The following is a 14,192-nucleotide window of genomic DNA, read 5'->3' as shown; positions in this document are numbered from 1 at the left end:
CAGAAGAAATAGTCATGTAAATGTTGCAGCACAAGGGCACCCACCTTTGGGTCCCCTAATAAAGAATCATTCAATGACCACCCATTCACTCTCGGTTGGTCGTACAGGGATGAAAGGAATAAGACCATTGCGTCATTATTGGACCAAGAAATTGGTGCGATTCTACAGTCCAGAACCTGTGGGAGCAGGAGGGATGAAATAAAATAGGTCTATCCTAGTCCAGACATTGTGAGAATAGGAGAAATGTGTGTAGTCTCCTTGCAAACGATGCAACTCCCTCCAGCTGTCCACAAGGTTATGGTGCTGCAGCAATTCAGTGAATGGACTAGAGACCAAACTATGTGATAAGGAGTTCGGTGGGGTTCGAACCTGTTTCCTTTCTCTGTCTAAGGTTGGGTGAATTATTAGGTTTGAGTCACCACACAGTAAGAGTGCCCTTTTGGTGTAATTGTACTTCCCACAGCAATCAACAGAAAAAGGAAAGCTGCTTAGTATTGGGTACGTAATAGGAGACAACCGTTACCTGTACATCACCAGATTGCCCCACCAATATAATGTACCGACCCTCCGGGTACCTAATTTCCTGATCGCAAGTAAAGGGCAGTGGCCTTCTAAATCTGATCAGGACCCCCTTCTGGTGGTTTGGGCCACTAGCCGGGCCATTAGGTTGGTGCTTGGTGAGGGTTCTTCGGATGCGATCTAGCTCCAACCGACCAATCTATAGGAATTTCTGGCGCTAATTCCTGTAGTAACGCAGTGACAATGCAGTTTAGGTCCACTATTAATTCTGGGAGTCCCCTGATCCTTATGTTAGTGCGGTGTGCCCTGTTATCTATGTCTTTCAGTTTATTGTGGAGAGCTCGTATTTCTGATTTCAGAGAATCTATGTCCTCCTCATGATCCTCCAGGACAGTTGTGGTATCATGCAGGCGCCCATCTAACTGTGTAGTGTGATGGTATAACTGCTCGATGTCTTGGGAGAAGTGATCCATCAGCTTTTTGAACTGCGCCTTTTGTAACATTTTTTGCATTCTATCTATGAGTTAGGGGACCTCAGGAGAGCCAAGCTGTTCTTGCACTGGTGAGGGAGAAATGGCAGGAGAGCCCTTCATGGATGTTTCTGACTCACTGTGCTGGGGTCCTGAAGCCATGCTGTCCTCAGGGCTGCCAGGCACCATCTTTGATGTGACACGCTGTAGTGGTGCTGCTCTCCCCTGTCTAGCAGCACGCTTTCTGTGCTGCTGGGAATGCTGTGGTGGGCGGCTGTCTCTTGGGCGGAGCTGAGCTAGTTTAGGCAGCTGCCGTTACTGAGCGCTGTGCATGTGCACTCTCTTACAGAATATTTTTATGTCTGTAGCATAGTCTGATAGGCTATTGTAGAAGTGACCAATTCCCAGAGTTTGAAGCTGACTATGGAACTAATATAAGGGCACCAGTCCACTTTTAGAATGACTGCTCAATTACTGAGCAACCATGTGTCCCCAGGACGCGTCAGGCCCCACACTGTCTGAAGGACTAGTATTTCCTGTAGTCCTTGTTGGTATAATTGGCTTAATGATTTCCTGTAATAATGAAGCAATCTGATATTCTGTTGTACCATGCTGGTAGTTTGTCACAGCCATTTATTTTTCAATCAATTGGTTGATGTCTTTTTGTATTTGTAACAGGGGGACATATTATTGAGAGTGGGCAAAAATTCTGATGCCCACTCATGAGATGTTTGCCCTGAACCCACAAGATCTTAAACCAGCCCTAGGTATCACCTAACTATAATGACCTTTATTGATATATCTGTGTTTTGTCACTATTATTACTGTTTCTATCATGCTTTTACTATTAGAGCTTAGCTGCTAAGTGTCTTTTCTAAAAAAAAATAGCTGTTTGTAAAGGTTTTATGGATAATATTGTCACTGTAATGGGTTCTTTACATATATCTAGATTTCAAGGCAGTTTGCAAGGCAACTCAGTGTTGGGTGCATTTGTTCTGCCATCAGTTTGAGTTTAGAATGTGATGTATATATATTTTAGTTCTAATTCTCTAAACATCAGCATAGAAGATATTTATTTACCAGAGGCATTGAAGATAATACACATTTATAAATCCTCTTGTTACTAAATAAAATATTAAAGATTAATTTCCTGTGTTCAACAACATACCATAAACAATGTAAAATTATTGTTTAGAAAGCTTTTCTTATATTTTATTTGAAGAAGTTTACATTTTAATTCATACTTTTAAAGCAAGTATTGAACTCGTCTGAAGGAACCAATTCTTGGACTGGATGCCCCCCAGTCGCTGTATCTCCTGTACTCTCCAGGTCTCAGGTAGTACTGACGTCCTCTGTAGTTGGGCTCTTCATAGAACATCCAGTATCCATCTTGGACATGGCAGGAATAGATGTCATTATAGCGGAACTGCTCAAAGACATGTGGGCAATCTTCCGTAAACTCCATCATCTGTCCTTTAAAGTCTTCTCTTTCATACACTCTAAGCCTGAAAGGTCCACGGTGCTGTGTCCCAAAAAAAAAACCAAAAAGAAACAATGCATTAGTCATTTGTTAATGCTAAAGCCATATATCAATAAAAAAAATCAAAATAAAAAGTATTTTTAGGTTTTTTAAGTTTGCAATGAATATTTGTACGTATGGTTACCCATAAGTTTTGAATTATGCCACATCCGAATATTTATATATATTAATTTAATAAAATATTTGCCTTTCCTAAGTTTTCAATGAATTTGAGAATTACAAAAGACAATTGAAACTATTCTGAAATACCCTATACATTCTCAATTGACAAAAATTGAGAAAAATAGAGTTTTCAAATCAATTTTGGCATATTTAGTGGCAAAATGAATTTCAACTAAACCATTCTGCTCATACCTAAAATCTTTGAATGCATATTTAATTATGTAAAATTAGAATTATGATTTATACAAAAAGGATATTGAATTAGATGATTTCCGTTACCTGAGGGGTCAAGCGGCAGGATCTGATAGAGTCATTGTATCCCATCCATTGCTGGAAGTCAGGATATTCTCCTCTTCTCAGGAAGTACTGGTGTCCTCTGTAGTTGGGAAACTCATAAAGGATCCAGTTTCCATTCTCCACTCGGATAGAGTTACAACGACTGAAGTATGAAGACAAGTCAGAGGATTCAGAGTTACACTCATAGGAGCGACCCTGGAAGTTCTTGTCCTCGTAAAAGATGATCTGTAAAAAGAATATTTTTATATTTTCAGCAATAGGAAAAATTTTCAAAAAACATTACCTTCTACCATTAGATAAAACTGTCATCTATATTTTATGGTGTGAAAATAGACTATAGATTTAGCTATTACATACCTTCACCATTTTGTCGGGAGGTTTGTTTCTGAAACTGTGACCTGCAGCTGTGAATGTATGGAAGCTCTATTATATAGAGCTTCCATAGAGTCTTGCTGATGTCTGCAGTAAGTCAGCTGTGCTGATGGCTTTTTCTGGCCTATAGAAAATGTATAGATCTTTCAGCTATGGAAAATCCATGGATCCTTTGTGTAATCCTTTGCTCTATTTTGTCTTTGCTTTTTTGTTTTGCAGTGTGCTGTGCTGTTCATTTATATTCCTATTAAGACAGTATTTGTTGGATAAAATGTCTAGTTCATACTAAGGTAACATTCTGAACTCATCACATCTGTGGACCCCAACATGGTACAGTTTTAATACGGTTAGGGGCATCAACCTCCAATTATGGTTTATATACAAATATAGAAGTGCAGCTTCTTCTTAGCCCATTTCTTGCTCAATCCTTCCTGGATATACCAACCAAGCAAGCAACTTATAGAAAATTACACTCAGACTTCAGGTCTTTAGAAGGCAGGGTCTAGGCTGGCTGAGCCCTGATGGCTGAGCAAGGCCCGTATTACAATAGGCATTTCACTGTGCGGAGCCCAAAACCAAAGACCATTCTAGATGGTTGCTCCAAAAATTTATCAAATTCCCTTATCTCAAACCATTAAAAAAACTTAATTGATTGGCTGGACAGACCAATATTTATAACTCTTTTTTTGCCCTTCCCATTACTTCTACAGAAACACCACAATAGTAGCCGACGGAAGCAATTATTTTCCTCAGTTTAGAAGAAACTTTCAGAGTTCTAAAAAGTAAAAAAAAATCTTAGCATACAACTTAAAATTTAGGTTAGGAACACTCCAGCTGTGGAGATAAACCTTGAATTCCTCTTCCAGGAATCCCCATACTTTCATTGAAGAAACTGTTGATATTCTGTATAACCACCTTACGGGGTTTATCTTAGGGTTAAGGAAGCAGAAGAGACTTGGAAGCACCTATGAAAAAGCTGAATGTGTCATCAAAACAATGTGCTCTACTGTAAATAGAGCCGCCAGGCTGCAATGAAGCTGGTTAGAGTTGGTTTAAAGGGTATGAGGAGGATTAAGCCATGGTTTAGGTCAAAGTTTATCTAAAGCCAAGATTTTTTTTCGTATTATATAGTTTAATTTTTTGGTTGAAATAGTTCAAAATTCCCTCCAGCTTTTGATTGCTGTCTATTCTGGATTTGCTTAGGTTTCTTGGTATGGGGTAAACTGAGAGGAAATCCCCTTGGACAATTGGACCATGTGAAAGGTGTTAACTCAGGATCACTCTCAATACAATTGACAATGGTCTGCAGAACAGAGGGAGTAAATCTCCCCAGTGGGGACAAGGAAAAAAATAGACACATGATAGAGTTTCCAACTTTTCCTACACTAATCGAAAAGTCTTTTTGTATTTTTTTACAATGATGTTAAGATTTAAGATTCAATAAGGAAAGTCAGGGAATAAGGGAGTAAGGGTGGGTAAGCATTATTGTCAGGTGTTAAGAATGTATAGAGTTAAGGGTTACTGGTGGGGTTTAGGGTTTGGTTAATTGAAAGGTAAAGTTAGGCTGTTGGTCTATTCACTTACTGATCAAAAGTTAGGGAGTATAATCAGGGGACATACCTTATGCTCTGGAAAATAAATTGCAGAAGTGATCTAGTTAGCAGGACAAGATGCAAGTAGTTGACAGAGGATGGAACTTGAGTTGTGAGACTTGGACTTGAGTCTGACTTAAGTCGCCTAATGAACAACTTGCAACTTGACTCGGGGGTTTTCTCCAGCGACTTGCAATTCGACTTGCAATTTGCTTTCTCTGATGACAGCTGAAGCAAGAAGGAAGGAAGGCAGTCAGACTTATGTTACACAGCCCCCTCTTCAGCTGTCAGAGGAGAAAACTTAGAATGCAAGAAAAGTGGGGAGAAAGGTAGTGAGTCTTCTGTAACATAACATCGCCTTCCTCCCCGTCTTCCTGCATTCTAAGTTTTCTCCTCTGACAGCTGAAGGAGGGGGGGGGGGGGGGGCTGTGTAACAGAAGTCTCACTGCCTTCCTCCCTTCAGCTGTCAAAGGAGAATTTTGTGAACCTAGAATGCGATCCTGTGCTCAAGAACAGGATCAAAGCTGTTTCTATATGGGGACAAATGGGGATAAATGAAGTGACTTTACTTGGGACTCGACTTGGAAGAATTCTTGGAGACTTGAGACTTGGGACATGGTGTCAGTGACTTGGGACTTGACTTAGACTTGAAGGGTGACGACTTAGTCCAACCTCTGGTAGTCGGTGTGGATAAATGTGCACTTATTTGTAAATTGAAAGTCTCCAGACAGCCAATCAGTGGCTGGGGATGTCTGGCTTTACCCATATACTTTATGAGTAACAATGTTGTTGCAATTAAGGAGAAAAAAAAGTGTAGCCTTCTTAAACATTTCCAATTCTGACAATCTACAGATAACAATCAATTCTGCTAGATTGATTGCAGGGCTGGATTTCTGGTGGAACAGATTCACCCCTGAGGGGTATGTAAAATAGCCCAATTCTGTCATATGTGATTTGTCCAGATATCCTTGTCTAATATCTAAATTAATAACTGGTTTCTATTACTAGTGTTCCCGAATAATGTATTAATATTGATAACATTTCTTTGTAGGCATGATAAATGCAGTCATTTACAGGATGATGATTTACAGTAACATATTAATCATGGCAGGATTTTTTTTTTCACAGAAGTACTAGTTTTGACATTAAAAAAAGCTAAGCTTTATGTCTATAAAACTAGAATGCAGTTTTCAAAGCACCCTTTTGTGGTTACCGCTGTGCCTCACAAGCCTTTGAAAGTATAACATAAGCAGGTGCTGACACAGTTTTTAGCTTTTACTACAACTCACTTTTATAAGACAAAGCTTCAGCATGTGAGCGGAAGTCTAACTGAAAGACCAACAAAAAAAAGTCTTTTTAACCTTTTGACATTTGTATCTAGGTTATGGAAAATCAGTTTGTAGTTAGTCCCATTGAGCTAGTCATGTATTATTTTCTGAATGATTCTAATTACTTTTCAGTAATGCTTGCACTATTGGAGTGTATACAATAAGCTTAGTTGCTTAAAAGTAGCGTACATATATCTAGAACTCCAAATATTTGCAAGGCAATATCTTAGATGTATTTGTTTTTTTATCAGATTTAGTTTAGCATTTGACGTATTTTTGGCTAATTCCTAGGATTTTTTCCCCCATAACACTGAAGCTTACACCTCATACATAAATAATCACAACACCCATAAATACACTGTTTTCGCAAGAATGAAGATTACTTTCTTGTGTTGGAGAGCATAACAAACACAATGAAAATTTTTGTTCGTAAAGGTTTATTACATTTTGATTACAGAGGATTGTGTCTTAAATTCTACTTTTGGGTTGGATGCCCCCCAGTCATTGTATCTCCTATACTCTCCACGTAGAAAATACTTATTTACCAGAGGCACTGAAGATAATACACATTTATAAATCCTCTTGTTACTGAATAAAATATTAAAGATTAATTTCCTGTGTTCAACAATATACGATAAACAATGTAAAATTATTGTTTAGAAAGCTTTTTTTATATTTTATTTGAAGAAGTTTACATTTTAATTCATACTTTTAAAGCAGGTATTGAACTCGTCTGAAGGAACCAATTCTTGGACTGGATGCCCCCCAGTCACTGTATCTCCTGTACTCTCCAGGTCTCAGGTAGTACTGACGTCCTCTGTAGTTGGGCTCTTCATAGAACATCCAGTATCCATCTTGGACATGGCAGGGATAGAAGTCATTATAGTGGAACTGTTCAAAGACATGTGGGCAGTCCTCAGTAAACTCCATCATCTGTTCTTAAAAGCCTTCCCTAATATACTCTAAGCCTGTGTCCCAATAAACAACAACCTCATGTGTTACAGTTGTTTGTTAATTCTAAAGCCATGAAAAGCATGTCTCATTTTGGTAGGAGTAAGTCGTTAGATCTCCCGCGGACGATTAAAATTACTGGCTCCTGACCGTGCATGCACGGAGAGCCGGTTGTCAATAAAAGAGGAGGAACCTCCCACATAGTGATGTCATAACGTCATAACCCTGCGATGCGAAGATCTGAGCCTGCGATGGGAGAGTGGGCGGGTTGTGTTGTGAAACACAGCCCCCTCCACTTCCCTGAACCAGGGATTTGCACAGGGGATGTGGTCTGTGGCTCTGGCCGGAGCCGCGGACCACCAAAATTTTCTTGCGGACCACCGGTTGGCGACCGCTGCTTTAGACTACCCTATACCTATTCTTGCGTCCAAAAATGGCTTATTGTTTTAGGAGTTAAGAAATAAATAAGAAATAAAAAACAATAACACAAACAATAACACAAAAAAAAAAATACACAAAAAAATTACACAAAAAAATAAACAAATATGCAAAGAAAAAAGTCAAAAGAACACCAAATTAAACTACCCTAAACATACAAAACAATTGTCCACACCCTCTAAAAGAAAGAAAGAAATTGGATACGTATCTAAAGGAAATTTTGGTCTAATTTTGCTGCAAAATTATTTTCATCTAGATCATTAGCTCAGAAAATGCAGACAGGGAGTGAAGTAAGTTTAATGCTTGAGAGATTGGCTTGTTCTGGTTCATGTCCGAAAAAAGAAATGCTCAAGAGGTGAGTCTAGCCCGGTGCACAAAAGAATGAACAACTGTAATATACACTGGAGCAGTCATGGTTTAGTCCCTTGACTATGTGTAGATCAGGGGATAACAGTCCTATTTGAATTCTTTGTATCTTCATTCTGTGTTTGAGCAGGTATAATAAATTTAATATGTTATATACCCAACATACATATATGAAATTGGAACAAAATTGTAAAGAAATCTAATAATATTAAACATTAATCTCATAATCTCATAATCTCACAATTCTCTTTACATACCATCAGTTCTGTTTCAAATGGCAATTCTAACTGATAAAAGCATACAGATTGTACTGTACTGTGGTAGGGATATGTAATGTATATTGAAATAACACTATGCTATATATTAATATACTATATATTTAATTTCCAAGTCAGAAGCCTAGTACATGGGTAGAACGGTATGTCAGCTTGGGGACAACCCCAATACAGGGTGTATTTTTTTAGTTTTCAACCGAAGATCTATCTATGGAATACTATGTATCAAAGCACCCCTGGCCACCAAGATGATAACATGAGGACATCATCCTTCAAATATTTGGTCTTCCAGGTCTGGCTGGCAATATATGTGGAGTATGTTATCAGCTACTCTTATTACATGTCCTACAGATATGTCATCCTTAGGTTACGTACACATGTGCAATGGTTCTCGTTCGTTATTCGGCTTGGGGCTGATATCGAACACGAATCTTGCATGTGTACAGTGCTCGTTGTCCATCGTCCGTACAACCGTCTTGGCGGATCCACAGAATATGGACGATGAATGATTGTAATGGAAGCAAAGGGAAGAGAAGGGAAGCGCAGAGGGGTGCCGCTCCGTCATTCTCACCCTCCCCTCTCAATAGAGCAGAACGGTGCTGTATGTACAGCACTTCATCATGCATTGTGCAGTCGCTTGTCGTTTGAAAGGATTGTGAAAGATAGCCTATGTCTGCTCTTCTGTACAGGACTCTGTTAAATAAAACATTGAGATAAATAGAGAGGCTGCCCTTACTTATCTTTGAAAATGCTGGTTACCTGTCTGTCATGCGAATCCATAGGCATTAACATTATTTGAGTTACTGGTTGAGAACAAGTAGATCAGAACGCAGATCAGAACTTTTGATTTGAATTAGCCCATGCTTAGTTTAATTCTTTACCTTAGAAAGTAAAGAAGCCAGTAGCAGGCACTCAACCAACATTGTTTAGTAAGAGGGAAAAAGTGTCAGTTCCCATGTTTTTTATCAGGTTAATTTTAATCCAAAATAAAAATATTATTATAAATTACTTTTCTTTTTAATTGTGTTCAGTCCTACATCCCAGCTAATACCTCGCTGGTACTTTGCCACTCACACAGTGAGATATAGAATATATCTGTCTTGCTGCAAGGAGTTCCTTATCAAAGTATACTTCCAAGTTCCTTACCAAAACATAAGTAATATAAATTACTAAATATATTCTACACACATGTAATGTACTTTTTGCAGTGTGTGACATTCCGATAGATAGCATAATGACTCCTAAAACCTAAATTCCAAAAGAAGGCAGACTCCAAGCAGTACCTTACCCTATTTAAATATTGTGATTTGTGAAAATGATTTCTTTTATGCTGATCCTATATTTACCTTAGCTTGTCCATTTACTGTAGATCAAGTGACTAGTGACTTATGACTAGGGTGATCAATCTCAGTCATGTTGGTCAATTTTAGGACATCCTGCCTTTTTTTTCCTTACTCATGCTTAGAAGATCTTTGACCAGGTGGACTTGGACTCCATTCCACCTACAAACATATAGACTTACTACCTAATAAGCCTATTTATTAGACAGGTGCCCTTTATTCCAAATTCAAAACCACTGTACAGGTAGTCCCCAGGTTACATACGAGATAGGGACTGTAGGTTTGTTCTTAAGTTGGATTTGTATGTAAGTCGGAACAGGTACATTATTTATTAAATGCAATTAGGACAGAGGTTTGTCTTAACATATTATTGGGCACCACGGTGTAAGTTACTGTATAAAATCCTCTTTGAGAGTTATTCACAAAGCAAAAAAAAAAAACTTTATGGAGCCTAGACATTCAATAACTTCTAAAGCAAGTTGTGCTTTGATATGCAAAAAGAAAAAACTGCAGAGTTTGTCTTGGTCATTAAAGAGTTACAAGAGGTTACAGAAATAGCTCAGTCCTTAAGATCACCCACAACCTCAGCTGTGTTTAGCAAAAGATTTCTTCTGCAAGTCATGCAAACTGCCCCCTCCTCCCTTCAAGCCTCTGTCCTGCACACAGTGAGCAGGGAAGCCCCATTCATATCTAGGAGGCGTCCGTATGTTGTATGTTCTTAACCCGGGGAATACCTGTAATGGTAAATGGCATTTTTAGCCCTTTCTCAGTGCATACTGGCACCCACCAGGCTGTCCTCTTTTGCCTTTAAACCTAATTCCAACTGTTTAGTCTCTCCTACTTTCAAATGGGATTCAAATGATCCAACATCCAACACATGGTGACCACATTTGGTGTTTCCAGTTCAGGGCCTCGGATACTTTTTTTCTGGAGACACTAAAGCTTACACACACTCATATGTACTTTGGTTACTTTCAGGGATAATATTAGGTGCTGTTTTTCTGTGTAAAGCATAATAAAAACAATGCAAAAATTTTGTTTAACTTGGTTTATTACATTTAAATCACAGATGTCTACCTAAAGTGTTTTTTTTTTAATACAGGTATTGAACTCTTCTAAAAGAACCAATTCTTGGGCTGGATGCCCCCCAGTCGCTGTATCTTCTGTATTCTGCAGGTCTCAGGTAGTACTGACGTCCCCTGTAGTTGGGCTCCTCATAGAACATCCAGTATCCATCTTGGACATGACAGGATTGGATGTCTTTATAACGGAACTGCTCAAAGACATGTGGGCAGTCTTCAGTAAACTCCATCATCTGTCCTTTAAAGTCTTCCCTTTCATACACCCTAACCCTGAATGGTCCACGGTGCTGTGTCCCAAAAACAACAAATGAATGTGTTACAATTGTTAATTAATGCTAAAGCTATGTTTTATTGAAAAATCATGTGTCATTTAGAGATTGGTGAGTTATTCTGTCTTTTAGGATTTTAAGGTTGCCATGGGCATTAAATGGCTCCTGATAATGCAAAAGGTACATTAAACTATTCAAAACTTGTTCTGACGCCATAAAATGGCTCATTGTTCTTTTATTCACAAAATCATTGTAGTGTTTTTTTCACAATAAAAAAATGAAAAACAATAGTACATAAATAACGACCAAACATGGAAAACAGATAAAAAAAACTGAAAAGAACACTAAATTACACCTTTAATATACAGAAAAAAAATCCTACACCCTCTAAAGAAAGGACAATATTAGATATCTGTCTAAGCAAATTTTGTCATAAATGAGCTGCAAAATAAATTTCAACTAGATTATAACTTGTACATTTATGCATATGTATTATTCTAAAATAGCTATTATGAAATATACAAAGACAATATTTCCCTTACCTGAGGGGTCAAGCGGCAGGATCTGATGGAGTCATTGTATCCCATCCATTGCTGGAAGTCAGGATATTCTCCTCTTCTCAGGAAGTACTGGTGTCCTCTGTAGTTGGGATGTTCATACAGGATCCAGTTTCCATTCTCCACTCGGATAGAGTTACAACGATTGAAGTAAGTAGACAAGTCAGAGGATTCAGAGTTGCACTCATAGGAGCGACCCTGAAAGTTCTTGTCCTCGTAAAAGATAATCTGAAAATGCATTTTTAAAAAAATATTTTTTACAAGGAAAAATTATATGTAAAGACATAATTTTGTATGTATATTTTGTAGTGTCAATATAAAATATCTATTACATACCTTTACCATTTTGTCAGGAAATTTATTTCTAAAGCTGTGACCTGCAGCAGTGAGCATGTGAAAGCTCTTTTATATATCTAGTCTTGCTGATGTCTGCAGTAAGTCAGCAGTGCTGACAGCTCACTCTAAGCTACAGTAAATGTATAGATCTTTTAGCTAGGGGAAATCTATAGATCCTTTGTGTATCCCTCTAGTCTTTTTTTTTTTTTTTTTGCTACATTTATATATATTATAGCTATACTATATTAAGAAAATCGATACTCAACATTTTCAAATAAAGTTTATCATATGGTGTTTGAAAAGGTTGCATTTTGAAGGCATCACTATTTCTAATGTCAAAATTCTGGGTGAAATTTGTATAGATTTGTGCAGGGTAGAATTCACAGGTTTCTACCCAAGATTTATCTACGGCATATGCGATTTGCCTACAGCATCAAAGAGCCTCTGGACTCCCAATATGGTATCATGGTTTCAACCGAGTATCCTGCATGAAGTTAATGTAACATCCTTTAAACCAGTAAGGGCATCATCTTCCAAAAATATGGTCCATGATTTTGTGATTACATATATACAGTTTTACATTTCAAGTATAGTATCAACATAGAGTTTCAAGGTCCGGACGCGTTGGGCCCATTGGTTCTTGAGCGGAGAACTTAGATTCTGAGTCTAACTTGAAAAACTTATGTAATCACAGTGATAAAGTGTGATAGAAGCATCTGCAGGACTTCCACGCCAACTTATTCCAGTAGAGGGGAGGAAAGGTATATATGATGATTGGATCAGTGGTCATCGTGGAATAAAGCAGGTGAGGTGCCGGCAGTCAGCCGCTGAGTGTTTCTCTGACTGGATGGGTCGGAAGTGAATATTAAGATGTTATCAGCAAAGAATGCTAATCACATTTTTTTTGTCAAGATAGTTACCATGAAGGTTTAAAGAGGCTTTAATGATTCTACCTAGGGGTCCAACACTAAATTAAAAACAAGAGGTGACAATGGGCACTCCTGTCTGGTCCCTTTTTTGTACAGAAAAAGGTTAGAAAAAAAAATCCATAATAAAGATTGTTTATATCTGGCATATGGACCTTGAAGCCTAATCCAAAGTAGTCAGTCTGTAGTCACTGTATATTACCGTTTTCAGATTCCTTTTTAGCCTCAATTCCAATTATAACCAAAACTTTATAAGGATGTAGATTTGTGTACTCTAGCACAGCTAACACTCCACAAATGTTGCCCTCAGCAGATCTGCCTTTAACAAATCCAACTTGTACTGGGAAGATGAAACACAGACAGAAATGGCTAGTCTATTTGCCATCATTTTTTAAAGAATATTAGCATTTACATTAGATATCGAGCAGTAAAATGCAGGTAATCTCAGATCCTTATTTTTTATTTTTTTGGTAAAATATTGATTTACACCTAATAGGGAAGAATTGACCTGTTTCCCACAAGGTAGTGGATAGGCTAGACAAAGCAGTAATTATATTCAGCGATTTGGCCCTGCAGCTTTACCATTAGTTTGGGTAGTAATAGTGTTCAAGATCTCAGGTAATAATCTGCTTTCAAGATCTCAGGTAATATTCTGTGATTCTGCATCTCTAACTGTATACTCCCTAAGTATTGTATTGCAGCTGGCATGTCAGTCCTTTCCTTTGCGTATAAATGCTGTAAAAATTCTACAAAATATTTATTAATTTGTGCTGGGTATGAGGTAGGATCACCACTGGAGATGAGTAGAGAAGAGCAAGTAGGTCCAGATTTAGATGTTCCAAGATTTGCTGACATCTTACCCTACCTATACCTAAATCTGCACTGTTAATACCTCTCCAACCATTAATCCACTTGTTATTTAGCTTCAGACCAGAAAGTTTTATTTGAAGGGTTGAGTTATCAGTTAATCATAGTTGTGCAGAGCTCAAAGCTTGAAAATACTTGTCACGAGTCTGCTTTCTACAAAACTAATAAAAAGGGGATTATGTGGCCTCCTGGATAAGCTATCTCTGCTTCCCAGGGCAGAGTATGGTTATCTTATGTTCTGTAGTTAGTAGTCGTATTATCTCTCCAAGAAGATTTATTAGTTAAGTGAAATTCTAGTTCATTAGATGGATAGGTGGGAAATCTTCACGACATGGAGCCACATCTTAAGATGATTTCCTATATAAGTATATTAATAGTAGGGATATGGTCTGAGAGGACTATGGTGCAAATTTTAGAGTAATCGGTAAAAGGTAACAGTAAATCGGAGCAAAAAAGGTAACCTAAACGTGTCTCCGAGGCATGAACATGGGAAGAAATAGTAGAA

General features: G+C 38.0%; 2 protein-coding genes across 3 annotated transcripts; both read right to left on the bottom strand.

Annotated features, from left to right (window-relative positions):
* Positions 1-2,235: 2,235 nt before the first annotated feature.
* Positions 2,236-3,354, bottom strand: LOC140336076 (gamma-crystallin 1-like). Its single transcript, XM_072419129.1, has 3 exons — positions 3,346-3,354; positions 2,971-3,252; positions 2,236-2,511 (listed from the first exon to the last, which is right to left on the bottom strand). Exons 1-3 carry the CDS (start codon positions 3,352-3,354, stop codon positions 2,236-2,238), a joined length of 567 nt encoding a protein of 188 aa, XP_072275230.1.
* Positions 3,355-10,689: 7,335 nt separating this feature from the next.
* On the bottom strand, positions 10,690-11,945 carry LOC140334576 (gamma-crystallin 1-like). Of its 2 annotated transcripts, XM_072416831.1 has the most exons (3): positions 11,895-11,945; positions 11,544-11,786; positions 10,690-11,019 (listed from the first exon to the last, which is right to left on the bottom strand). In XM_072416831.1, exons 1-3 carry the CDS (start codon positions 11,901-11,903, stop codon positions 10,744-10,746), a joined length of 528 nt encoding a protein of 175 aa, XP_072272932.1. In that variant the 5' UTR covers positions 11,904-11,945; the 3' UTR covers positions 10,690-10,743. The 2 variants fall into 2 exon arrangements, with proteins under 2 accessions (XP_072272932.1, XP_072272931.1); XM_072416830.1 differs by lacking the exon at positions 11,895-11,945 and having other exon boundaries at positions 11,544-11,798.
* Between the last annotated feature and the right edge of the window lie 2,247 nt (positions 11,946-14,192).

Source organism: Pyxicephalus adspersus, chromosome 7, assembly GCF_032062135.1.
Source record: "Pyxicephalus adspersus chromosome 7, UCB_Pads_2.0, whole genome shotgun sequence".
Classification (NCBI taxonomy): Eukaryota; Metazoa; Chordata; class Amphibia; order Anura; family Pyxicephalidae; genus Pyxicephalus; species Pyxicephalus adspersus.
Note: the sequence above shows the minus strand (reverse complement) of the source record. Positions and strands in the feature narration are given on the sequence as shown.

Excerpts from the sequence above, each read along its gene's own strand:
- LOC140336076 (XM_072419129.1), bottom strand. Across the intron at positions 2,512-2,970 it reads CCTGCCGCTTGACCCCTCAG|CACCGTGGACCTTTCAGGCT; the intron begins GTAACGGAAATC and ends TTTGGGACACAG.
- LOC140334576 (XM_072416830.1), bottom strand. The coding sequence starts at position 11,798 with ATGCATTTTCAGATTATCTTTTACGAGGACAAGAACTTTCAGGGTCGC. Across the intron at positions 11,020-11,543 it reads CCTGCCGCTTGACCCCTCAG|CACCGTGGACCATTCAGGGT; the intron begins GTAAGGGAAATA and ends TTTGGGACACAG.